This window comes from Trichosurus vulpecula, chromosome 4 (genome assembly GCF_011100635.1).
Source record: "Trichosurus vulpecula isolate mTriVul1 chromosome 4, mTriVul1.pri, whole genome shotgun sequence".
Taxonomy (NCBI): domain Eukaryota; kingdom Metazoa; phylum Chordata; class Mammalia; order Diprotodontia; family Phalangeridae; genus Trichosurus; species Trichosurus vulpecula.
This window is the reverse complement of record NC_050576.1, coordinates 187,172,108-187,199,583: the sequence shown is the minus strand read 5'-3', so window position 1 is coordinate 187,199,583 and position 27,476 is coordinate 187,172,108. Positions and strand designations below refer to the sequence as shown.

The 27,476-nt window shown below is 40.8% G+C and overlaps 1 protein-coding gene across 1 annotated transcript; it reads right to left on the bottom strand.

Moving 5' to 3' along the window:
* Positions 1-27,476, bottom strand: KPNB1 (karyopherin subunit beta 1). Its single transcript, XM_036754422.1, has 22 exons — positions 26,824-27,476; positions 26,621-26,679; positions 23,899-24,081; positions 20,457-20,657; positions 18,491-18,643; positions 17,375-17,434; positions 16,612-16,701; positions 15,347-15,457; positions 13,880-13,981; positions 12,436-12,660; positions 11,012-11,203; positions 10,139-10,269; positions 8,621-8,768; positions 8,322-8,393; positions 7,077-7,221; positions 5,717-5,799; positions 5,121-5,228; positions 3,982-4,125; positions 3,765-3,870; positions 2,899-3,013; positions 2,337-2,498; positions 1-1,413 (listed from the first exon to the last, which is right to left on the bottom strand). Coding segments are annotated over exons 1-22 (2,631 nt in total). The 5' UTR covers positions 26,864-27,476; the 3' UTR covers positions 1-1,412.

Genomic DNA, 27,476 nt, shown 5'->3' with positions numbered 1-27,476 from the left:
TTTTAGGGAATGTTTGACACTTTTATTAATCTTCAACTGCAGTGGAAAAATATAACCTTTTACAAGTGCCATTTTCATCATGAGAGCTTGTCAGTATGTCTATATATAATATATATATTTATATAAATTCTTTTTTTCCTTTTTTCTTTTGTCGGTTGGTTTCTGAAGTGCAGCAAGAGACCATTACCACATTGGAGTCAATCAAATAAAGAACAGAAGGCCAAGCAGTTTCCAAATGGTTATTTTATCAGATTTTGTTTGAACATTAAATTTATCCTCATTTTGCAATCCAAAATAGTTACCTGAAGTTTGTTATGGGATTTTTTTCTTGTGTTTATATTTTTATTGGTTTTTTCTTTTTTTACTCTTTGGCACAATTTTTGGGGCATTCAGACTGTCACAGTACAAGTCAGGAGAGAGCTTTCCCTTTGTGCTGCCAATTCTGAGCATTTAAATTTTGGTTTGGGTTGTGGGTTGTCTTTAAAGTCTGTTTTTGACAATCTCATTTTTCCTATATCCCTAAACCAGAGTTGTCTTTCCCCCTCCCCTCCCCCCACCCCCCCCCTTCTACATTCACAGTTGAACCATATTAGGAAAGGCGCCTTGATGAAAAGAGATCATGAAAAGCGTCACTTGGGATGGGAACTGAACATGTCAGTGTTTTCCCTAAAAATTAAAAATAAAAAAAGACCCTAAAGAGCGGCTTTCCTTTTTTTTTTTTCCTTTTTACATCTCTTGTGCTGCATCAGTAGACAGAACTTCGGTTAGTTTTATGAAATGTAACGTCTAACCCCTTTTTTTTTCTGGGAAAAAGATAAACTGCAATGACTTGAAGTTGAGAATGTGGATACCGCCTCATTCACACACACTCACTCTTAGACTGAAAAAATCCCTCACCCTCCTTTTAGCCCGCACGCGTACAGTACCGTGTGGCAAAGGTACACCGAAGGTGGGCTCGAGACCCAGGCTCCATCTCTCTCATCAGTAGCAAAGGCCAGGCCTTTAACAACAAAGCACCACAGCTGAACCCAGTCCCTTTTCTCCCACACTAGTCATTCCGCTCAGCACTGGCCGAAAGACAGAAAAGCTAGTTCTAGCCTCTCTTGGGAAGAGATAGCTCTCTCTCTCGCTCTCTCTTTTTTAAAGCACATAAATCCCGTCACTTTTCTCTTTTCCAAGACGGCCGATGTTATGGTTTTCTACGGAAGTCAGTGCTTAGCTCACTAACAGCGCTGCTGTTGGCTGCTGCTGCTGCCGTGGCAGGATTTTCAATGTGGTGTGTTTTCAAGCCTCACTCACTCATCCTCTCATTCCCAAACATTCAGCATCCGTGCACACTCCTCACTTCCGGGTTTTTCAAAAGATTGGAGATTTCCAGTGGGGGTCTCGGGTGTCATCCCAATGGTAACAGATCTGAAAACAGAGGAAAAGAATCAACACACACACAGCCTCCTCCTATAATTAAACGTAGCACACTCAGGATGCGCAATTACCAGAAATTCAGTCCTCTCCAACTACAACTGTTTGGCTGCCAGTTCTCTCTTCCGCTTCCGCCTGTTCTACCCTTTTGCCCAATTCATTAAAAACCACACCAAAGGACAGGTGAGGAAAATAAAAGATAAAACTCACATCAAAATAGCTAATTTTGCCGAGGGTGAAAAGTATTGGTGAATACTTAGTGGTTGGGAAGAGATTTAAATTACTATTCAAAGTAGGTAGGCTGGCCAATTTCCCCAGCTCCAAGTCCCAATATCAAGGCTAATAATAAAGGCCCAGGGTTGTCAAAAAGTTATGTTCAGAAGGGGAGCAGGGTCTGTTAAGAGAACAATGTTGTCTGCACATTCAGCTGCTCTATCAGAAAGTTTTCTTTAAGCTTTTTATTGTTGTTTGGAAAGTCTAGTACTACTTCGAAGGGGGTGAGGTAGATGGAGGTCCCTGGGAAGTAGTTGTGGTATAAAAGACAACTCTTAAAAAAAAAAAAAAACATCTTTTTAAAGTGCAGTGACATTCGGGGAGACTGGATGATTTTGGAATGGTAGAAGGCCACAAACAATGGCTTCAAAGAGCCCCAAGTGGGCAGCATCAGGGCAGCCTACATCTGACCCTGAAGTTTGAAATCTAGATAATTTTCCATTTGTCTAAGCTGTATCCTGTCCATTATCAGTAAAGATCATCAAGAGTTTAGCTAGTCTTACAGTAGTTCAAGACTAAGAAACACAGGTAGGGAAATGCACAAACACCAAAAGGAAAGGAATTATTTTAAAACAGAGCTCTTGCCATCGAAGTCAAGACACACCTACTTAAGGGACTTGGTGCAGAGTAAACAGAGATCTTACCAAGCTTGGTTCTTCAATTTCCTCAGTTCTTTTGTTGCCCAGGTAGCAAGGGTTTTTGTTTTGTTCGTCTTGGATCTTCGTCCTTCAGTTAACAGTTCATGGATCAGGGGTCTGGCCTCTACTAATTTCAGTACATCCTTCCCAAAAGCTGTACATAAGTCTCTAAGCAGAATAAATACAAAAGAAAAAACAAGAACTGGGTTGCATATTTCCTTTAAGAAACCAAACATGGAGCTCTTCAATTCATGCTGGCTGTGTCTTTACAGAAGGGAAGAACTGGGACTTAATATCAGAACCATGAATCTGGTCTTCCTTTGAAGATTTCACTTAATGAGATTTAGTGGAGAATGGAGAAATAAGGTCTAAATTTTTGTACACTTATAAAACCACTACCTTTGAATGAATCCTAGTAGGATAAACAGAAATAACCTATAACCCTACACCAGCCACGGTTCTACAATGTAAACCCTCTGCAAATACTTACCTTCTGGCCCACAAGTCAGCTTCTATGAGAAGCTCTAGAGAAATGACTTAATTATTAAAGCCAAAAGGTAAAACTTACCCTATCAGTCCAGCAGCACAAGCTACTACTACATCTGTGTGATCCTCATCTCCAGCAATGTGATCGATGAAGGAAAGAATAAATTCTACTCGAGGCTGCACCAGCATCACATCCGCTGTATTTAAAAAAAAAAAAGTTTTGCTGGATTTTTTTTCAATTAGGACAAGCCCAATTTTCCTTCCCACACTTCTAAGTGTATTATAACCCTCCAAGCAGGGAAGTGAAAGGGGGCTACTTGACAACCAGGGCTTGATAGGATGAACTAACATACTGAGATATGCTACAATATGCATTTCCCAAGACAAGAGGATTTTTGTACCTCAGATATTCCTCTTCTAACAGGAGAATGCCCAAGGAAGCAATACAAATATCTTATAGCTCAAAGCCAGGGCTGCTTTTCAGGTGATGTTCAATTAAAAAAAAAAAAAAAGCTTGGCACAAACTCCTCCTGTTAGGTCAGAGGGGGATGTCCCAGATATAAGAAATTAGAGTATAATTCTGGCAAGTGTGGTTCTCCCTCTTCATAGCCAATCATAGCTAAACTGCTACCCTTCCCTTCATGACTGAAGCAAAGGTTGACTCCTGTCAGGATCCCAGCATTTCTTACATCAAATTCTTTCCACAGTTGTCTTGGGTCATTTCTTTCACAACAATGTCCATGACAACTCATTCTGAGATAAATGGTGAGAGGAAGACATAGGAAAGAGAGGAATGGAAAAAAAAAGTTCCCTTTCCCTACTTTCCCCAAAGCATTCCTTTTCATTAGCATATGGACACCAAACAAGGAAAGCTTCAAAAATGAAAATTCTAAGCAGATCCCTTTTGATCCAACTGTAGACACTGGCAAATTATAGTGTATACTCAACGGTGCACATTCTCCTGGTCTCCCTTTAATCCCTGGATGATTCCGGTGTAGGCTTCCAAGCACCCTTCCCTTAGCTCATTCAGATAATCCACCATGTCGTAGTCCGACTACAGGAGACAAACAACAGACATTCCCAGGCAGGTCACCTCTTCTGACACATCCAAAGTACCCTCTCCTCACCCCTGGTTTGGAGACACAACTAGCCTATGACTGATTACCTTGTCCACTTGGGCTTGGGAGGCCTGCTGGAGAGTATTCAATACCACCTCAAGGTACTTCTTAAACTCTCCCCCAATCGCAAGGGCAATATCACCAAATACTGACAGAATCTGCGGCTTGACAGACCTGTGGACATTTTCATTCTGATGAACAAGAAAGAAAAAATTGATATAAGTCAAAATTTATATATCTAGCTGCGAGAACAGTTTCAATTTATGTAAGTTTTTATTTGCTTTTTCAAGAACTCCTTTTCTTAACAACTGCAGCTTATAACCTATGCCAATTCAATACCTAGCCTAAGTTCAATGGGTCCATTTCTGAATTTTTATACTCACTGCTTCTTTACAATTCCCCACCCACAGCCAATGATTTTTGGAGGCTAGTTGCTTCTGTAATACAATTTTTTGCCATATATTAGTTTAACTGCATCCCTACATTTCTGGATACTAGTTGTACCCTAGCCTCTCCCTCCTTTGAGCTCTAATTTCATCATCACCAACCACCTACTGGACATTTCAAATTGGGCATTCCATAGGGACCCCAATTTCACTATGTTCAACAACAGTTCACGTTTTTCTTTCCCCACAAACTTACCCTTCTTCCATACTTCCCCATCTCTGTCAAAGGCACCACCATCCTTCTACTCACTCAGTTCCAAACCTCAGTCATCCTCAATTCCTCACCTTCTCTCCTTCCAACTATCTAATCAATTGTCAAATTTTGTCATTCTACCCCCATGGCATCATTCTCTTCTATTACTCCCCTTCACACACTCAGTGATCCAGTCACAGTGGCCTTCTTGTTCTTCCCACATAATATTCTATCTCTTGGCTCTGCACCTTTTCATCAGCAATCTATATGATCCCCAGCCTACCCCCCCACCCCTACCCTGAACCCTGGAATGGAGTTCCTGCCTCACTGCTGTGTCTTAAAATTCTTAGTTTCCTTAAAAAGTCAACTTAAGCACCATGTTCTAGATAAGGACTTTCTTGACCCTGCCCTTTCCCCAAATTAGCTTGTATGTATTTTGCATAATTTGTGTACCTGTAGGCTCCTTGAGGCAGGGACTACTATATGTCAGGGCCTAACACACAGTAGGTGATTAATAGGGGCTTACAGATGGACTGTTAATACTTACTCCCAAGTTCTCCAATAGCAGCTGCATCACCTCATCACAGAAAGGTAAAATATTGGACTGTAGGGCTCGGCACAAGTCTCCCACCAGGCCCACAGCTGCCAAACAAACCTGCAGAAGAAAACATGAAAATAATTGGACCTGCATAGGAGACTGCTTACAGAACTGAAACACCCCTCTTGCTTTATCATCAAAAGCCGAGAGAATCCAAGGCCAAGAAATTATTCTCCTCAGATAAATGTCTTTGAAACTAAAGTGGTAGGAAAAAATATAAATAGGGACTATGGGAGATGGAAGATGAAGATGTCCACAAGAAAGGAAATCTCCAATTCAAAAGTGGTTCTGAAGATGACAAGTCCAACGCCTCTAGGTGTGCTGCTGCACCAGGGCATGGAAGTACTAATTCTGGCTTAATGGAAGAACAGTAACAATTAAAGATATAGGAAATAGCCTAAAAATATAATCGAGCCCAAATTATTTTGTTATTGTGGTTTGCAGGTAGGGAGAAGGAAGTGATAATTTGTACCTAGTGCATTTCAATTTCCACCAGGCACACAAAAGTTCAACATATTATGTTGATATCAAGAGGTATATCCCACCTGGTACTCAGCATAATTCTTCAAACCAATGCCCAAGAAGGGTTTAAAGGCATCCATGTATTTCAGGAACTCACCACCCAACACTGCAGAGACAAAATCTGTTAGCTTATACCAGTACTGAGAAGAAAGCTCTATGCATAGAAAAGTAAGTATTCGGATTTCTCTCAGGTCAAGTTTTTTTTTTTAATGTATTAAAGTACAGTATACAGATTGTTGCAAATTAAAATAAGTTAGTTAATAGTACTTAAACACAAAGATATTAAGAAGCTGTTTTAAGAAGACAAGTCAAATTCCTACAACTGCCAGAAGGGAATTTTGGGCTTCTGTTCAAATGCCCTGAAGATGCCAACTCTCCATAGTATAGCATCTTACTCTGGACTAGACAAGAAAGTGGCATGGCCCTCAGGAAATGTCACAGTTAATTTTTGGACTGGCTGAGCCAGCAATTTTGCCTCTTGTCCACCTCCTCATCTAGGGCCCCCTGGAGACCAGCTTCTGAACAGGGTCTCCAGGCAATCCTCCAAGGGTTTGAAACAAACTATATCAAGAAGAATAACACTGGCCTTCACCTTCCAACAAGCTACTCTTAGGATCCAAAATGAAACTCTCCCTTTCAAGGCTATCACATGTTCCCAGGATATTCCAGCATATTATTTTCTTATGCCAGAAATAGATCTGGTCCTCCAGAGGATGGTACGTCAGGGTGATAATGGTCTTAGAAATAGAAGATCCCCAGTAAGGCTTACTAAAAGGTGCCCCCAAAACTATTCCTTGTTTCTTAAATGTTCTTTAATGGGGGTTCTTAAAAATCTTTTGGTGTTTGAATTCAGACATGAAATAATCAGAAAAGTAATTCATTTCTAGGACTCCAAGATTCTGCTCCACGCCAACCACTATGTCCCACCTCAAGTCTACAACACAACCTTGACAACAGTAAGAGAGGGAGAAGAATATCTCCTTGTTTCACCCTAGATCCTTTTGCCCCAGTTTGCCCATTTTGACAGGCACATTTTAGGATGATGGGAGTCAAAACCTTATGAAGACTTTGAGGGAAAAAGTACCTGGTTATTAAGAGTGCTATGCTGACCTGATGCAGGCTGACAATGCCATCTTATATCTTAATCTCAAATTAGTTCCCTGATGACTCCCAGAAGTATAGTTGTACAGTCACACAGCCATTTAAAATTACACTTAAGCAAATTAAATTAAATTTGCACTTAAGCAAAGTTGGACTTTGGGCTTGACTTTAGATATCTACCAGTGAAAACAGGTTAAAAGAATAAATCAAAATTTAAAAAAAAAAATCCTTCTTATCTATCCCAAGGCATGCATATTCACTGATCACAGTCTGCTCACTGACCTTCTACCAATGTGCTCACGGCCATCAGGGCATCTTCTTGAACCCCCCCAGACCCAGCTGTGCTCTGGAACATCCTCAGCAAGGATGCCATGACCACATCAGAAATCTGTAAAGCGTCCTGGTGCTGCACTTTCCGGAGAACATTCTATGAAATGGATAAGAGTTTTTAATTCTCACTGGCCCCAAGCCTGATAACACAGAAAGCCTCAGGTCATGTTTTGACTGATTAGAAAAACATATTCATCTCTTCAAATGAAACCCTTGAATTTTTTTTTTAAACCCAACCTGCAGTGTTGTTTTAAGTGTTTGGTCAATGCAGATCATCTTAACAATCTTCATTTTAATCTTCATCTTATTCCTGTATTACAGAACAGGGTTTATCTGTCCTGGGAAAGAAAACTGTTCTCTCTGCATTTCATTTATGCCTGAAATTAAAGCTAGCTGTAGCAAATCCTTATTTGCTAAACTCTCACATGACAATGACTGTTGTTTTTCAGCTTTGTAGGTTAGGTGGTACCACGGTTCAGTTCCTACACAAGACAATGAAATTCTTACCACTCCAATCTCCTACATCACCATTAGTCTTATTACTAATAGAAACAGAGCTTCAGCTTCACCTTCCCCAGCCCTGATCTTTGCTGTTCCCCAAAAGACAGACGTCAGTGGATTTCTGAATCTTTCTGATTCATCTGTTTGATGTCACACAGCACCTGAACAGTTACCCCTTGAAAATTATTTTGCTTTCTAGTTGTTTCTTGATTTCTAGCAGGTGATCTGAACTTTGGAGAATAGATGGCCCAGAAAAAGAAGCCTCATGCTAACACTAGGCTCTGGTGATTCAGTAACTGACTGTCGAGTTTTATAGCAGAATGACAAAGCCAAGATTATTTCAAAAGATAATGGTTGAAACACTATCTTGAATTTTTAGCAAAATGAAAAAGTGACTGGGAAACATCTGTGGATGGGCTTGTCTTGCCCACAAATGCACAATGCACCAAAAAAAGCAATGGTCTTTCAGGATATGCTCTAGCTGTGGAGGAACTCTAGCCCCCTAATCAGTCACAGGGCAGAAAGGGAACTGCCTGCCCTCAATGAACGTCTTCAGATCAGCTTCATCAACACAGCTTTGCTCTGTGTGGTACATGAACTTGTCATCCCAAGACAGCAGTTCTCCTTTGTCTTTCCTTTCCTGCCTCCCCCCACCCAAGGGCCACGTGTTTGCAACGAGAAAGGCCAAGTCCATACCTGAAGAGTAGCACAGAGCAAAGACTGGAGGTCATTGAATTGGATTCTGTCTGATGTGCTCTGGATGTGAGACTGGATAAAGAGAGAAAGGAAAGTCACCATGACTCAGGACCCTTCCTTATAGATCAGTTTAGTGCCATCTACCAACTTCCCAAGAACCCCCAGAGCTCTTGTGTGGCTCTGCCATGAAGACACCCTTGGGAAATTAAGAAGTATGGATGAAGCAGAAAAGGTACTAGAAGCATGGTATCTTGCCTTCTTGCCTCCACCATACCCACCACTGGTTCCCTAAGCCTCACCTCCATCTGCAGCACTTGCTGCAGTCGCTCCATGATGACCAAAGTTGTTTTCTGGACTGCAGGATAACAGTCCTTGGCACTGTTTTTCACTATTTCCATCAGGGCTTCATAGGCAGCACTCCTTAGGTTGTTCTGGTGTCCATCAGGTCTGGTCAAGAACAAAATGGATTATAGTCTTCTGGTTCTTAACAAAGTTCAAAAGCTCTCCCTCCCTCTAGTTCTTTGAACGAGGAATGATAAGGTTTGAGAGGTGAAATAGCAGTTTTTGTGACCTTTCTTCCACTGAAAATGATTCCAGAAAATAACAGAGAAACAGACCTGACCTGAGTTTGGCCACGCCAGCCAGGCTTCAAATCCTCTAATGTTCATTAAACTTAAGACCATATTTATTATGGCCTTTAGATTGAGCCAAATCTTTCGATGGCCCTTTGGGAAACAAGCTAAAATTCTAACAGAAATAATGAGTTAGGAATAAGCACCTGAGGAAAAGGCACTGACCTGGGAGAGAAGAGTCCCAAGTTTAGTGCCAGGACTACTTCTAGCTAGCTGTGGGACCTGTGTGTCAAATCACCTCTCTGGGGTCTGCTGGACTAAATTCATTCATTCAAATTAAAGTCTCTACCACATACAACACAAGGGACTTCAATATCTAATATTCTAAAATTGTCCCTGAAGGGTTCAGGAGATAATAAACACCTGCCCCTCATAATGGCCATCAGAAACAAACAAGACTGAAGGAAGAGGGTGGATCATTTATCTGACCACTGAGATCCTTGCTTTATACCCACCTTTGGCACCAAACAAACCTTAATTAACTAAGCTCAAATATCCCTAAGAGTTCATTTCTAACTTGGCCCTAGACAACCTATCATAGAAAACCCCAAGTTTCATAAATCGAGGGAAAAATTAAAAAGGAACCTCTACCCCATATATAGGTTGTACTCTGAAAGCTTAGTTATCACACTGCTACAAATGGCTTTTGTAATATCATTTATAACATTTGTTTCTATAAGAAAATGCATTTTCACAATTACAGTTGCTAAGAAATCTACTCCCCTTCTGAGAAGTAGAACTGGGGTAAGTAACAGGTTTGACTATTTGGATCTGTATTAGAAGGTACCATGTAGCAACATTTCCCAGATATATTAAAAAAGCAATAACAGAGAGTTCAACACAAAGAGAACCAGTAAGCAATTAATTCTTAATGATCATCAGCTAAATTGTCAATTTCATGTATACCTCATTCTGATTCCCTAGGTTTTACATAAATAAGTGGAATAAAAAAATTCAACATTGGTCCTAATGCGTTGTAAAGGATAATTCATTTATACTCTTAAGAAATGTATTTATCGATTGAATAAAGTGAGATTCATGAAATTAGTAAAAGTGATAGCCCTCTTGCAGTATAAAAAAATACGTCTATGACTTTCTCCTCTGAGCTCAACATGTTCACTTCTACCACAGAAAAGCCCCAGGAGCTGAAATACAAAAATACCATCTATAGAGAATACCAGTTACCTGTCTGTGGTCTCTAGGAGCTTCTGGACTATGAGTTCAAATGAAGTAGACAAACAGTAGGTAGCTGGTTCTTCCTGATCATCAGCTACATCTGCAGCTTCATAAGCAGCTTCAGCCAGACTAGAGAAAGCCTGAAACCCAAAGACACCTCACGCCTTAGTGTAAGAACAGTCACTAGGTTCAACTAGCTCAGTCATAACCATGTTTTCAAGATAACTCGACTAGTAGCACTTTTTAACTGGCTTGGGGAATGATTCTTTGAATTTCTACCCCAAACACCACTGAAAACTTGCCACTTTTCCAAATTTCAAAAACAAAACACAAGGAAGCATTCCTGTGGTTGCTCTGCTATGGCTGACAGTCTGTGGTACCTGACTTCAACAACTCTCTAAGACCAAGGCTATGGTTCATTCAGAAAAACTCTCTGAGCCTTATTACCTCCAAAGTGCTAGGCCTCCTTGTATGAATTACATTCTAGAACTACCCCCAGGAAACAAAAGGCTAACTATATTCCATGTTCATACCTACCTCCCTTCCTGCTCCCTCTATCCTTAGAAGCTTTGTAACTAGCAACTCATCATACCCCTCAGTTATTATTCTGAGTTCCCAAGAAACTCAAAATAGATGAATGGCTCCAAATAGTTCTCATGCTGGGGTAGCATGACTGTTCTTAATGGTTCACCATGAGTCAACAGCTACCATCAGCTGAGGCATTTCTCCCACATGTTAATTGAAGAAATGAGAATGTAGGTGTTCACAAAAAAGCATTCTTGTAAAAATCCATCTTTCTTCCCCAACTTCTGCTCTTTTGCCAATGAGCCAGTCAAATCTAGTGCCCCTCTCCTCCCCCTCCCTATAAAGCCAACCTCTCACCCAGCACACGTTGGAAGCCACCCTGGGCTCGGCGCTCAGGCCCTCAATCAGACACTGCAGTAGAGGAGCAAGGTAGACATCATTGATGGCAGCCTCAGGGAGCAGCTCACAGATTCTGCCCACGGTCCAGGCAGTTGTGTCTCGAACTACCACACTGGGATCTTTCATTAATTCTATGAGAGTGGGCATTGCCTGAAAGACAAGGAAGTAGCTTTAAAACATGCTCAACCATTCCAGAAAAGGATTTACTGCTAAAAATGGCATTTTAAACCAAAACATGGCTCAGGCAAATTCATGGTAATTAAATTTGCAAATGCCATTACAGAAGACATAAAATTAACATGCCAGAGGACAGAACTGATTTCTGAAAAATCCATCCCTCTACTGGGTATATGCCCCATGAGGTTAAAAAAAAAATGACCCCCAGACACACTACAATAATATTCATAGCAGCATTTCTGTGGTACAGAAACACTGGAAACAAAATGGGTACCCAAATGATTGAGGGAGTGACTAGACCTAATACACAATGACTGCCACAAAATTAACAAAAAATATCCCAGTGACAATAATTAATCTTGGACCTAAAGAATAGATGCCAAAATACACCTTCCTCTTAGGACAGGTGGTGCGACTAGATACAGATGGCGGCCACATACTCCCAAGCATGGATGCTATGTTGGGTAACTGCTAACATATTTTCTATAGCTTTAACAGAGGCCCTCTTGGTTCTGAGGCACTTAACTGGTGAAAGTAATCAGAAAATAACCAACATAAAAACAAAGAACATCGATAAAAATCTTTTTTAAAAAGAACAAGACTTTACTTAAGCAGCATCAACAGATATTATTACATCTATATCTAAAGATATGATAGTCTACTATATTTTCTCCCAATTAGACCACTCCTAGATCATTCAAGTCCAGTTCTGGGCTTTCTCTTTTTAGGAGGGACATCAACAAATTGGTACACACTCAAGAAGTGTGGAAGGATGGTTAAAGGAGTAGTTATTGTTTAGTCTGGAGAAGACTTGGAGGTAAGGAGATAGTAAAGAAACAATAGCTGTCTTCATGACCCTACCTGAAGGGTCATGTGAAAGAGAATTAAGACTTCTAATTGGTGCCACAGTATTCCAGAACTAGGACTAAAAGGCAGAAATTAAGCTGTAACAAACTGGGTAGCGCTTGGACCTTTTCGAGTTTCTTGAAGCTCTTAATTCTATCACCTTTCCATACCCAGTGTCCACCAATGAGCCAAAACAAACTTCCTGTGGTAGGACCCTACACTTTTATCATTTTGTAGATAGCTCTTAGTAGCTAAACAGTTTGCATGAATTAGTTCTTGCTTCAAAATAGTTCTTTTCTAAGTTCCCAGCAGCAAGTTAAAAGAGGCATGATACTCCAAAGTATTTATCTTGGTCTTACCTGAATAACTAGTGGTTTGAGCTGATTGGGTTCTGGTCCTTCCAAGATGCAGCCAAAAGCCATGACAGCTGCATCCCGGTATCGCCAATCAGGGTTCTTAATGTGTTCTTTTATGAAGGGTAAGACATGAGGGACAATGTCATCTTCACAGCAGGTGGCCAGGAGCATGAGGCAAACCCCTGCCGCTTTACAGGGATTCCAGTCATCATCATCATCATTTTCATCCTACAAAATACTCTACTTTAAAAGGTCATCCTCAATCATCCTTGACCCAACCTCAGAAAGGCTATTAGGTTTGCCTTAGGGACAAGAGAACTTTAAAGAAATTCATTTATATGACTTCATTCTGTAATCCCAGCCTTGGGCCAGTTAAACCTAATATACAAAAACTCCATTCCAACTTTCTAATGCCACCAGTTGGAATTCAGTGTATATTGTGATAGGAATCAATTCCTTACACAGAGTTTCAGATGGGTATACCCAAGGAGTTTAATGTCATTAAATAGGAAAAAGGCCAACAAAACCAGGCATGAGAGAAATTAAGACCAAAAGGAAAAATACCTAGCAAAATTAATAACATCCCTACAATACAGTAAGCTTTTTACATATCTGATGGCACTGATATTCCTCTTTAGAGTATATATTTATATATACTTCAATGTAAATTGTCTTACACATAGGGAAGAATTCTACAGTGCCACCAGAATCTCCACATCCCTCCTATCAGGGTTCAGTTCTTTTGGTTATACTAGTGTTTGGGGTAAAGACACATGAGGCTAAAAATTTTTTTTATATTACAAGGCCCCCAAAATGATGTCATAGAACAGCCCAAAGAAAAAAACTTGGAAAATTAGGTCTGTCAGGCTCACTGTCTAAAGTTTCAGAAAAATAAATATGAAATTCTTTTCAGTTTCAAACTCAAAGATGCAGCAGAATGATTACTGATAAGCAGATTCACACTAAGAGTCCAAGAAATCATAGTCACTGATTTTACCAACATTTTAAAACATAAGGCATGTTCTATCAAAATTATAATGTAGCAAAATCCCTTGAATATTAAGAGACTTCTCTATGTTCCTCCATTAAGACAAGTAACCAAAGTGAATCTCTGTCCTTGTAGTTTGTTCCCTAAGCTCCTAGAACCCTGTGATAAGGCACCTAGTAAAACTCAGTAATTAATGCGTATCGTCTCATCTCTGGTGACCAAGCCCCATCCCCACTTGAAGTGTTCAGACCCAATTTGCCTTCAAAAACAACTCAGAAAGCTTAAGGGATCTCCCAGAGCCAGCTCAGCTGTTCCTGAGTCATCTGTAAGAACATCAAGCTTTTGAAGAGATGCCAGCTTCTTGCATTAAAACCATATCATCCAGCAGAATGGGACTCGCAGCAAGCCAACCACTCTTTATATGGCCTCATGTCAGTCTGAATTTCAGAGTCAACTCACCTGTTTTGTTAGTGTCTGTGTGAGGATCGGGACCAGATACTGCAGTGCTCCCTTGGCATAAAACTTGCTGGTATGCTCTGGGGGTCGTCCCTGTTCTGCTGCCTGTGGGGAAGATGCATCAAAAAATTCTAGTTAGGGAGACATCTAGAAATCAGCTTGTGATGCAAAAGGTATACACAGAGAACTGTGGTCCACAACTGTAGATAAATAGGGGAAAACAGGAATGCTAGCATTTCACCTATTTTTACCATATTACTATCAAATAGGCCCTTTAGCAGCCTGTCTCATATTGGCAGGCAGTTAAGTCATCCTTGGGAGCACTGGGAAGTTCCAAAATGCCTGTAAGCTCCAAGGCACCCCAAAAGCACTATAAGAGGCCACTCCTCAAAGGACACATATAATTGAGAACTGAATCTATATAGCAGTTACTGCCTAGCGAGAAGAAATATGATATACAGCGGAAGCACGGATAGCGTTTAAAAAATCCTAGATGAGAGAATAAGAAAATATAGATCTGAAGTCAACTTCAATCTACAAAACAGAGACTACTACATTCTCACAGGCTTATAAGGAAAAAGTGCCACATGAATCTTAGAGCACTATTTAAGTGTGAGTTACATTATGTCATCATATGTGTAAAACAAGCTATTGGTAAGGGAAGTCTGGAATAAATCTCTCCTTAAGAGGAAAAATGCTTAATCTGGGGTCTATAAACTTAAAAAAAAAACAACCTGATAACTTCATTCCAATATAATTCTTTTTCTTTTCTAAGTCTATGTATTTGATGCATTTATTTGAAAGTATTATTCTGAAGAGGTCCACAGACTTCACTAGATTACCAAAAGGGTCCATGACACAAAAAAGGCTAAGAATCTGTTTTAGAGATTCTCATTTTGAATCTTTTCAACGAAACTACAATAAAAGAAAATTTCTTTTCTCATTGGCTCAATTCACGTCATTGCCTTTGGTTGTTGTTCGGTCGTATCTGACTCTTCATCATCCCAACTGGGATTTGGTTTGTCATGTCCTTCTCCAGCTCATTTTACAGATGTGGAAACTGAGTCCAACAGAGCGACTTGCCCGGGGTCACAGCCAACTAAGTGTCTGAGGCTGGATTTGAACTCAGATTCTCCCAACTCCTGGCATGGCACCATGCTTATATATGGAATGCCTGAAGCACTTGGAGAAGCTGATGTTTTAGAAATAAACTTATAATAAAATAGGCTGAGGTAGAACAAGCCCCTTTCTCTTCAAGTTCACTACTGGCGAAACAAAAATATTATCTCCCAGATTTGCGATGGTGCTGGCCTACTGCCCCCTGGTGTTCAAATCAAGGTTTCTATACTTCATTGGAAAAGTCTAAAAGGGAAACTTGGTCTATGCTAGCCTAACCAACCTTCCCAGTTGTATCTTCTTGATCATCTCCCCCGTCAAAACCCCGTTTCTTCCACTCATACCCTGGCTCACCTCTGATGCTTCAATGGCCAAATCCATTTCCTCATCACACACGTTGGACCAGAATTCTATCCCCTGAAGGGCTACTTCATCGATGTCACTTTTCATTGCTTCAATTGTGATCTTGAAGAAATAAATGCCCCCACTCCAATTAATTCATTTAGTATTTCTCTCCTTACCATGAAAATGTAAATTTAAGTAATTAAGTGGTTCATAAAAGCATTACTTAAGACTTCCACCATTATGACTATAGCTAAGCTTAAGGAAAGCTCTGGCTGAAGAAATTTCCTTGACTTCAAAGCTACTTATAATGTGTAGAACATTCGAATTTAGATAAAAGTGGAAGAAGGGAGGGTGATATGACACACAACTGTCACAATCGGACCACAGCTTTAGCGCCGTAAAGGCCATTCAGTCCAACCCTCTCACCTTATGAGTGAATAGGCACAGAATTAAAATTACTTGCCAAGGGTCATAGAGCTATTAAATGTGGTGGGACATCTAGGTCTTCCTGACTCCAAGTCAGGCACTCTATCCATCAACTCCATGGTACCTTAAATACTTAATGTTTTAAAAATCACATTCTGACTAAGGGGATCAAGTAAAGCTTCATGGAAAAGGTGGCTCTTTGAGATGGGGGATCCGAGGGACAAGAGGGCCCAAAAATAACCACAAAAACATAAAAAGCAAAAAACTGGAAAATACCAAATCTTCATAAACAAAGACTGATCATGAAATGTGCTTGTTTCCTCTTGGCAGAAAAGCGATAGACTACAGATACAGAATGAGACATTTGTTGTCAAAGACAGTCAGTGTGTTGGTTTGTTTCGTTTCACTGTACTTCATTATAGGAGAGGGTTCTAAAAAAGGTGGAAATCTCTGGAAAGTGAAAGCAATGTCTAAAAATAAGAGGCTAATATATTTACAACTTCGTTGTTTAAAGGAATAAACATGTATACAGCACCTACTATGTGCCAGGCACTATCCTATGTACTTTTACAAATATTTTCTCATATGACTGTCTTACTGTTACACCCATTTTACAGTTAAATACTTAGGCAGGCAGAGGTGACTTGCCCAGGGTCAACAGTGAAGCGTCTTCCTGACTCCAGGTCACTGTTATCGCCTAGCTGCCTTGAATTTGAAGCAAAAGAGTTTAAGCAGACCAGTTACACAACCAGATCTAGGCACAAGCTTTTTCTAAGTTGTATCTCACAAACTGTAACAGGTTTTGTGATCTGGCATAAGCTCAAAATCATCTAACAAAGAATACTTACAGCAAAGAGAGCAGGACCCATGTATGTTTCCATGTACTGATAATAGAGGGACATTATCTTCACCAAATTTTGTAATGCAGCTACTCGAACCTAGGGAGGAAGAGAACAGAAAGTTATTAGTATCTCACAGCCAAGTGACAAAAGGTAGGTAACAACACATTCTGAGGCACTGATGCAACTGAGTTATGGGCTAATAATTATACTATCACTCTGCACCATAAGTAGGTCCTTTTTTTCCTCTCCCATGCCTTTTTTTTCCTCTTATCTGCAGCCCATAAATGAAACTGATGCTATTATTCAAATTCAATGGTAAAATATAGGTCTGGGTAGAATGTTTACCCCTATCACTGGGGCAGGATTTTAAGTTAGTAGTACCATAAATTTTTCCTTTTTACAAAGTAAAGTTCAATTTTGGGAAAAGGTGTATAGGTGTATGTAGAAAGGTGTATATCAAGAAAACCATTTTTCAAAAAGAAAAAAATTAAAGTAGCTGCAAACTCACACATCTTGCAGGGGCTAAAATTCAAAACAATCATAGCAGAGCAATTACCTAGACAGAAGATAATTCTCTTTAATCTTTTCAAAGGACAAATATTGTATTTTAATAATTTTACAGACCTCAGACAAAAAAATTCCCATCAACATCTAAAATATCAGCCCTATCACCTTGTATTCACTCAATCCAACACCAGAATCTTAAACCAGAGCAAGCAGATCCTGGAAATGCTACAGTCTGAGAGGTTTCATTTGATGTCATACTTACCCTTGTATCTGGACACTGGGTTGCTTCGCAGACTACTTGCATAATAAAGTGCCTTTCAGACTGCAAGAAAGAAAACATGAAGAAAATGAAGGAAGGCATAAAAGGAACATGGGAAGGCCATCTCTAAAATAAGGACCTCACTTCCTATGGGTCATGACTCAACATAAAAGCCAATTCACTAGTCTTGGAATAGATATCAAATAAAAGCTTACAAGGAATTTAAGCTTGGTACCTTCTACATGACATAAGGTTGCTAATCTAATCTTGAGGAAGGACCATCACTAAGAAGACCTAAGGAGGCCAGGTTCTGATAGAACAATTTTTTAAAGTGGGTCATCTGAGTTTGGAAAAAATACTTGATTTTAAAGAGGAAAAAATTCTACATGACTTTAGCACAACTCTGAATTTCCCTACAACTGTGTTAAAAAAAATGTAATTATCAAAATTGTAATATACTATCAAAACCTGCCATGCCTCAGAGGCACAAATATGTACCCTGACAGACAGCAACTGGCAGGAGGCAGGAACGTGACCAACAATGGCAGAAAAATTAGATATAGTGACACAAGAGAGAACAGTATAGCATTCTTTTAGTAATTCCTCTATGATCCAAAAGAAAAGTCTCCTTGCCTTCCTAACCATTTAAAAACTTAGTTTATTTAGATTTCCCAGGCCTCTTCAAAGACCAAGGAAAGACAAAATAACTTACTTCCAATCAAGAAACATGATTGTGGATTTGATTACCATATTTACTGAAGTAGCTTTAGTAAACATGTTTACTGAAGTGATTCAACTCTAATTCTATTGAACAAAAAGGGTTGGAGAAATAAATTGTAGGAGGGTATTAGGAGAAAAACTCAAGACTAGACTCTTCTATATTAGGCCAAGGTATGTCCAGCTGCATACAGCCTCATCTGGATGGAACTGATGCAAGGACCAGAAATATGGCAAATACCACACCCAACTATTCCATGATCTTTGGATTTACACCAAGACAAATTCAAATCTCCTCCAGGATAGCCATAAACGCACAAAGAAACCAGCATGATGTATGTTCTTTGATTATGGACCACTGAAGGCTCACGTAGCCTTTTGTTTCCTTGTCCCAGTCCATACCTCTTTGTCAAAGTTTGCTTTGGTGAACTCCAATGAGTTCAGGAGTGCATTGGTAGCTGCTAGCTTCACATTATTACTGGGTTCTTCTTTCCTCATCCCCTGGATTATGGCTGTCAGGATCTCATTGGATTTATCCTGCAGCTGCTCTGGATCCTGAAACAAGAAGGAAAGACCAAGTTATGCTGATAACAAATCCAATAGTAATGTAGTTATGGAATCCAATTCATTGTGAGGTGCATTAGAAAATGGCTTTCCTTGGTCTTTGACTACCTCCCTAAGGCTCCCTTTCCTTCTATTTTCCTAATAATCTCTCATTTAGAGAATGGTACAAAAGCCCATCTTTTTAAAGACAAATACTGTCCCAGAGACATGGCACGGTTACGAATCTTGAAATACCACAATTAATCTCCCTTCCAGTCCCCCTCCCCAGTGTCAAATCAATGTTGTAGGTATACTAAATAGAGGCCACATGGAAGGTCCAAAGAAACTTCTGTGTGCGTGTGTGTGCGTATCCAATGATGATTACGGTATAAGATGGAACATAAGGGATATCACCGAAGAAACATGATCAGAAATACGAGAGCTAACTACATGGCAAAAGAGAAATGGATAAAGACAGTAATGAAATAAAAATTTCTAGAGGAAGGCATGCAGAAACATTGAAAGAAACTACTACTTCGTAAGAATAACATTGGATTGCAACCTGCACTAATGGAGAAAACTCTTATCAATTAAATATATAGACCCATATAAGTATTAGGGACAGTACTGCAAACCAACGCATACTCCTCCAAGATCACTATGGTTTTCAGCAAAACCCATGGAAGTAAAATTTGATCATCTTAAATCCCTACTGGTACAGTCACATGATTTTTCTAGTGTAAATGGGGTCAGCAGTTCAGTGCTCTTTCCAGGCCATCTGTAACAAATGAAGTACCAGAGGGTTGAAAATCACCACCTGGCTTTATTATCCAGTTTAAGGGACAGTTAACTCCTACTGACTTCTTCTTTTTATTAGGTCAGGTATTAAGACAAAGGTGCTATCATATCAGATCAGCATCAACATCCAGCACCTCAGTTTGCCTATCTATAAAATGAGGGAGTTGGGTTAGAAAGCCTCTGATGTCCAAATTCCTTCCAGCTCTAAATGTTCCTTAATAGGAACACTTAAGAAATGACTGTGTGTGAATCTAGTAATTAAGTCAGACATAGGACAGCTAAACATGATTCCATTCACAGTAGTCCTGTAGAAGTACAGAAAAACAAAGTCATTATTGAGGTTGTTGGGATTCTGCAGTAAAGGAAACATCGAACCCAGTAGTTTCAAGAATCAATCGCTGTCAAAAATCATGTAGGAACAGTGTAATTTAAGATTAGTATGAATTCTTAACCTTTTTGTGGTATCAGGGACCTCTTTGGCAATCTGGTGACTTATGGACATCTCAGAATTTTTTTAAGGAATATTTTTAAATTAAAAAAAAATTTTAATAACATACAATTAATTTTTTTTAAGCAAACAAGTTCTAAAAACCCCTGTTCTAAGAAAAAACAAACATTAAACTTGGTATTTCAATGCTCCAGGCACCTGGGAGAGGAGGAAAGTAGAAAATATTAAAAAGATGAGCAAAGACCAAGGTCTATCAAGAGATGGAATTCCAAATTTCTCATCCTTAAATGCCTTTTAGCTCAGTGCTTAATGACAATATAGCTACAAATGTTTAAAATCTATATGAAGACACCTTTATTTTAGGCACTTAGTTCTCTCTTGTGATAAAGGACAGCTAACTCTTTTCCTTACAGCAGCCATAAAGAAATGTTTAAGTTGACAACAACCTCTATGACCACCATACTCCCACCATTACCCCCAATCATTAAGGGTTTCTTTGCATTACCTTTACAAACATCATTTAACATCATCAAGCCTCTGAAACAAAATAAAGAGGTACGAGTGGTGCTAGATACTTACAATGTCTTGGCAGATATAACCAATTGCTTCCAATGTTGACTCTTTCATGTGCTCTGTGCTGTTAGGGTTTGTGACATTAGCTACCAGCTGAGGAATGAGTTCAGGCCATTGGTTTACTGGGATCTCTGCACAGGCAATACCAGCTACACACTGTGAAGCAGAGCTTGGCCGATAGGTTTCCGTACCCAAAGTCTGCAAAACCTTCACAAAAGGACAGAAAGAACAATTTTAAGATTGCTTTAAAGACATTTGAGACAATTAAGACTATCTTATGATCTCTCAGGACAGTGATGCCTTTGACTATCCAACTATAAGGCATGCAAGACAAATGGCTAGAGAAAGGCAGGTTCATCTTGTAGTCTTGTCTGAGTGGAAAGAGCATCAAGGGATCAGCTTCAGGCAATCCCTTATCAATGACCCTCAACTGAAAATGCTAATGGTAATATTCCAAGGGCCCACATGGGACAAGGATAGGATGGTATTAGAAAGTCTCAAGGAAAATATGTGAAAGCAGCAGTGGTAGCAGGTATCATTGCCAGGTTCCAGGACTGTAGTGTGAGTCTGATCTGCCCAATGCCCAGAACTCCAAAATTTGGTGACAATAAAATAGTAGGATGTCAGGTGTCTAGATAAGTGAGTCAAACCACTACTGAAGAGAAACACTTGCTATTTGTGGAGGAGGGACGAAAAAAAAAATCACTATTTTCTCTTTGGTTTGTTCACTAATAACCCAGTAACCTCAGAAGCAGTGTGATAAAGAGCACAGGATTCAGTTAAACTGAGTTTACCTCTTGGTTGTCATTTACTATCTATGTGTGACACTAGAGAAGTTGCTCTCTGAATGTCAGTTTCCTCATCTATAAAATGATCAGAAGATCTCTAAGATTTCTTCCAGCTTTAAATCTAGGATCCTATGTTGAATAAATTGCTAACAGAGCCTAATTAAGTACTAATCCCTTAATTTGTTTGCAAGGAAAGAGTTATTCCTGCTTGCCCAAAAAGGTTAAGATTACATTCTCCCATTGCAGATGTCCAGAATTATTCTCACTGTCAAATAGGACTTTTTAAAATGGTTACTTTACAATAGTTTATTAAAAGGAGAAAGCACAGGAGTGTAGGAAGACACAAAGTGACAAGGTAGGAGCTAATAACACCAATGGGCCTGGGGGTTAATCATTATACCATTAGAGCTAATTCTGTCAATGAAATCACCAGGCCACCCAAAAGACAAACAGTTAACTGTTCTTAGTGCTGGTCAGAGGACAAGTGGAAAGTTGCCAGATTTTTCAGGATAGCTCTGCTGACTAGGTCACCTGGCATCTTGCTTTGTATTCTCAATGTTATTTTCAATCTTTTCTTTCATGATTTAAAAAAAAAATTAAACACACCACCAATGACCTTCCAATAACAAACTTGTTATTGTTTGGCCTTCATTCTCAAAGAGGACCATGACATCAGGGAGGTGATGCCATGACATGCAAATGAATTGGATTTAAGTGGGGGAGGGCTGTGCAAAGTCACCAATCTCACTTTCTGCTCTGGAGCCATCTGGATCCAATATGACTGGAGATGGCCCTGGACACAGTGGGAAACCTTGGCCTTTTTAAGCGAAGGTCCTTATCAGTTTAACTAAGGCAACTATTTCTAATTCACAGAAGATATCCCTAGAATCATAGGATTTTTTAGATGAAAGGTATCTTAGCAATCATGTAGTCCGAACCAGTTTACAAATGAGGAAACTGAAGCACAGAGATTAAATGACTTGCCAAAGTCAGTTCTAGAACTCAGGTCTCTTGACTCTCAATTCAGTATCCCCTCTACTACATCACACTACTTTGCTACCCATGATGTTAGTTCAAAGAAGCAATCCACTAAGAGGAAGTACTAATTAATGCTACCTAATATAGTTTCAGGGGCTGTAGATGCACAAATGCATTAATATCCTACGTCATTCACCAAAGTCCTCTGATTGCCAACTACAAACAGGTCTGGATTCTAACAAAACGCCCACAGACGCAACAGGGTTACTAAGCATAAGCTAAAGATTTGGATTTGAGAAATATATATATATAGTAGATAGATAGATAAATATAATAGGAACTCTATCACTAATACTACTTCACAGTACAACGATTATCAGGCCAAAGGCAATCAATATTGTTCTGATCTACAAGAGGTTCAAACAATGTCTATACCAATAAAAGTGATGTATCCCAAATCTTACCTCACATTTAAAAATCTAATTCTTATCTATTATTTACTTTGTAATTGTCTGGGAATGAGGTGAGAGGACATTCTATGCCTTAGAATTTCCAGTAATAAAAGAAAATGCTTGCTAAATTGCTAAGGGGATAAAAAGAAATCATGGCCAAAGATGACAATCTTGTTTTTGTATTCCAAAGACTGATGATAGCAAACTTAGACAACCTTGCATCTCCCCTCCACCTCCCACCCCATGTGTCATGAATTTTATCAAAGTAGAGGAATGTACCAGTGATGCTGACTTACCTAAGGCTGGGACCCAATGCCAAGAAAGAACAGGTGAGAACTTTAGGTAATTTGAATAATATACTCCTTGGGTTCCCCCTCAAATGTGCATCACCTGGAATGTTCCATGGCTGCAACTTAACAGGGGAACACTGAGCACAGGGGAAAACACCCTTTATTTCAATATCAAACATTCCCCAAACATTAATGTTACCACTAATTTGTCCAGTGGAAAATAAAAGTAGCAGTGCCTTTGATTAGTTGCTTGTCCAGAGAGAGAAAAAAATGAAAAAGTAATCTGATGTCTACGGAATCTGGATCTCCATACTTCAGATACTGGGCTGCATGTATCAAGACCAATCGGGGAAATTCCAAACAAGCTCTAGCATGTGAAATTCTATTTTACTAAAGTATTAAAATACCTTCCAAAAGTCCTTTTGGGAAGATGGAAAAGACAAGCATTTCTAAAAAGTCATTCAGGTCATCCTGAGTTAATACATTCGCGGAGAAAGTCTGACCCAGTTCACAAGATGGGATTTGAAAGGCACTTTGGGGTCATCCACAGCCCCCCTCCCCCAAAGGAGCTCATCAAAATCACCTAGGAATGAGTGTCACTGACATAGCCTGAAGGTCACTGGACAAGGCTTGTCTCCCAACTTCAGTCACTAAATATGAGACCTAATAACCTTTGACAAGTCTGCAAAACTACTGTGCTTTAGTACCTGACATGGTTATTTGAAAAGAAAGAGCAATTCTATAACAAAGGGTGGGACTCTGAACCAAAAACAAAGACCTAAACTACAATCTGAAAGGATCCTGTGCTTTTAAGTAATCTCTCATCTTGTAAGCTCTACTACCTGGCAAATGACAAAGGCTAAATGGGAATTTGTGAAAAATGCTTACCACTCCCTTTCCCACATGGGCCAAAGAAACACTTTGTATGTCAGTTACTTACATAGTTCTTGACCTCTCTTCGAGCATTGGCATCGATAGCAAGCCATCTCTGTTGATACTGTGCCTTGATGTCTGGATCTTTAGATGTCAAAGAGTTCTTGATCTGTAGCCCAGCTGCAACTCTGGCAACCTGGCTATTTCCTGGATTTGCCAGCACTCTGGACAGTTCCACAAGGAAAGTGGGCTGGTTAAGAGAAGAAAAATATTTGTAAATGGAAACAGCCTCTGGGAATTTCCCAGATTAAGCCCAGCTTGGTTAACAACTCATGGGGAAAACAAGCAAAAGATCCTTATTAAAATTTTAAAACTTCAAAACTCTACTTAATTGCTTTGCTCATATACCAATTTAAATTGCACTAAGACTTTTGGAATACTCTTTATTCACCATCCTTCTCCCCAACTCCTATACCCAGATAAATAAAAGTAGGATAGCTCCTCATTCTGAGCTGATGTCATTTATACATTGCCTTCATCTCCACATTTAACCTGTCCAAACTCAAAACTAGTTTGTTGATCTGTCTGTCAGTCAATAGGTTTCTTCTATCAACAGATGCAGGAAGGAAATAAATTCAGTTGCCTTCTAGGAATGCTCATCCAAAATGGACTAGATTCTTGACTCAGTAAATTTTAGAACTCCTAAGGCCTAAGAAATCCTTTATCATGCCCATTATATACAAGAGACCAGATAAGCAAAATGATTTGCCCATGGTCAGAGGACTAGTTTAGAAAAGTCAGGATTCCCAGCCCCCAGGCCTTTCCTCCAACATCAGATTTTTGCAGGAGGGAAAAGATAAGAGGTTGGAGCAACCAGCAGAAGAAACAAATTTAGGCCTCATAAGGAAAAGTCTCTTAACAATGTAAAATTCTACAAATGAAGAACGGGCTGCCTCTGGAAGCATGAGTTCTCATTCACTAAAACTCTTCAAGAAAAGGCTAGGTGACCACTTGTCAAGTACATTAATAAAAGAGATTAACTAGCCACCGAGGTTCCTGCTAATTCTGAAATTCTACGATTACTTATATGTAAACTTAAAGTAAAATAATGCTTCAGGAATCCTCTTTGTACCCTACTCAAAGGCACTGTAAAGGGAAAATAAGCCAGAAGCATTAAAGGGCAATAAAATTAAAGATGGGAAGGATGAGTGCAAGGTAAAAGATATGAAAGTTGACAAGAGCCAAACTTTTAGAATTAAGGGAAAACAGGATTCAATTTCAAAAATAGGAAGTGAAAAATCACAAGGCAAAATTTCAACAAACTACTGTCATTTACTAATTTATATTAATCAGTTGCTTGTGATTCTCTAACCATTCTGAAGCTGAGCACTCTACTGAAGCTAGAAATCTGCAAGAGGCTCCATCAAGCCACAACCACTAGCTCCATCAAGCCACTACTACTTATAAATGCAGACATATCTTATTTAACAAACAGAATACACCCTCCCCCAAAGTCTTTCAACCCTACTCCCAAAGTTCATAGATTAACCCACACATGGACAGAGCCAGTCTCTGAAATTTGAGATATGCAAGAATTAATCTTCAACAGCAAGACATTAAGTAACAAGTAAAACAGATTTCTTACAATTCTTCACAAAAAATAAAACACAAGTATGGTTCATTTATATCAGTAAAAAGTCTTGCCTACAAAACATGAAGGCCACACACAGGCAAGCTAAGGAACAAAATACCCTAATTGTAGTTAAAAGTTGTAGTTTCAACCAATACTGACCTTTAAAAGCACAAGACTAAACCACTTAAAGACAACAGCCCAAAAAAAAAAATCTATAATTTTTTCTTTTGGCATGAGATTTATCCTATGCCTACTTTAAGTGATAAAAACACATTTTTACAAAATTTTATGGTTCTTCAGCCATTTAAAAGATATTATGTCACAGACATCTCAATCTCAGTTTTATCAGAAAAACACCAAAAGGGGACCATGACTGGCATATGGGCTGTTTCATTCAATCCACCCTAAATTTTTATCCAGAGAAACAGCTCCCCGCCAAATGGGGAACTGCATAATTTTTCCTAATTCTTCAAATTTGAAAAATAAGAATAGCAAAATACTTCCTCTGAAACAGGAAATAGGCCTCATCTCCTCATTGCTGGGCCACACTGCCTGGTCTAAGACCAACTCCCTGAACGATTACAACTCTATGCTCATCCAGCTCCATGATGGCAGCAGAAGACCCATACCCAAGTAAGGGGTAAAATATTGGCATTTGGTGGAATGAGATTTGGGGGTACCAGGCCAGACTATGGAGACAGAGCCTGGAAAAGACCAGCTCAATGAACTGGACTAAGAATGAGAAAGGCTACGGGTAAGGAGAAGCAGGCCCTTAGGCGGGGCGATTGGCCGGGCTCCTAGGGCTTCCACATGGTCCCTAGGCCCCGGCGCCCCAACCCCCACCCTTACTGAACACGCAGCGCCGCGCAACCTAACTTCCCCTCCCTCCCGCTGCACCGCCGCCCTCAGGCCGGGCGGTGATTGGGCAGCCCTCGCCCGGCGCGCCTCGCTATTGGCCGGCTGCCGGGGCCTGGGGCGGGACACACCCACCGGCTTCCCGATGGCGGGGTTAGGTTGGTCCGAGAAGGGGGGGAAGGGAGGGAGAAGGGGGAGGGGGGGCGAGATGGGGCGGGGTGGGTTCCCTAGGCCTGGGCCCCGGGGAGGGCGGGAAGGCCCCAGCCTGGGGGGATGGGTGGGGGCCAGGCGCAAAACGCACCAGGTTCTCTACAGCTGCCCGTTCCAGGAACTTCTGCGCCGCTTCCAGTTCAATCCGATCTGTGGAGAGGGGAAAGGAAGGGGGTCAGGGGAACCGCGAAGAGGGGGGGCTTCCCCTCCCCCAGTCAGATCACCTCGGCCCCATCCCCCAGCCCCATCTCCCGGCCTCGGCCCCGGCACCCAGCCCCGACTCCGGTCTCGTACCGGGCGACACGGTCTTTTCGAGGATGGTGATCAGCTCCATGGCGGCGACGGGGGCTCGGGCTCCTCCTCGGGCGGCTCCGGCTTCTCAGACTCCCGCGGTAGCGGCGATGGCTGTGACGGGGGAACGGGGGGGTTGGGGGGGCCGGGTGGGAAGGGAGGGTTGGGGTGGGGGGGCGGGGGTCACCACAAGCCCATTCACCGGCTCCCTCCTACTGGTCTCTCTCCGGCTTCCCTGGCCGCGTTCCTGCCTGCCTGCCTCTCTTCTCCACCTCCTCTTCTTTTCCTCCTGTGCTGCTGTATCGAGAGCTCTGGCTCCTGCGGCTGTGGCTGTGGCGGCGGCGGGGGAGGGACCCCGGGGGCAAGTCGGAGCGCGGCTGGTGCTGGGGAGGCGGAGGGAGAAAGAAGGAAGAGAGGGTGGGAGGGAGTCTGAGTGAACGGCGGCTCGCAGGCGGGGAGAGAGAGCGAGAGAAGAGGCGGAGGGATATCCAGGCCGGAACTCGTCGCGGCGGCACCGCGCTCCAGTCCGATTGGCCCCCGCCGAGGCCACGCGGACTTCCCGATTGGCCCGCAAGCTGGAGCCGGAGGGCCGCCGCGTGCTTATTCGCCCGCTGACTGCGAAGCTCCGGTTGGATGGGCTGGCGGCCGGGAAGGAC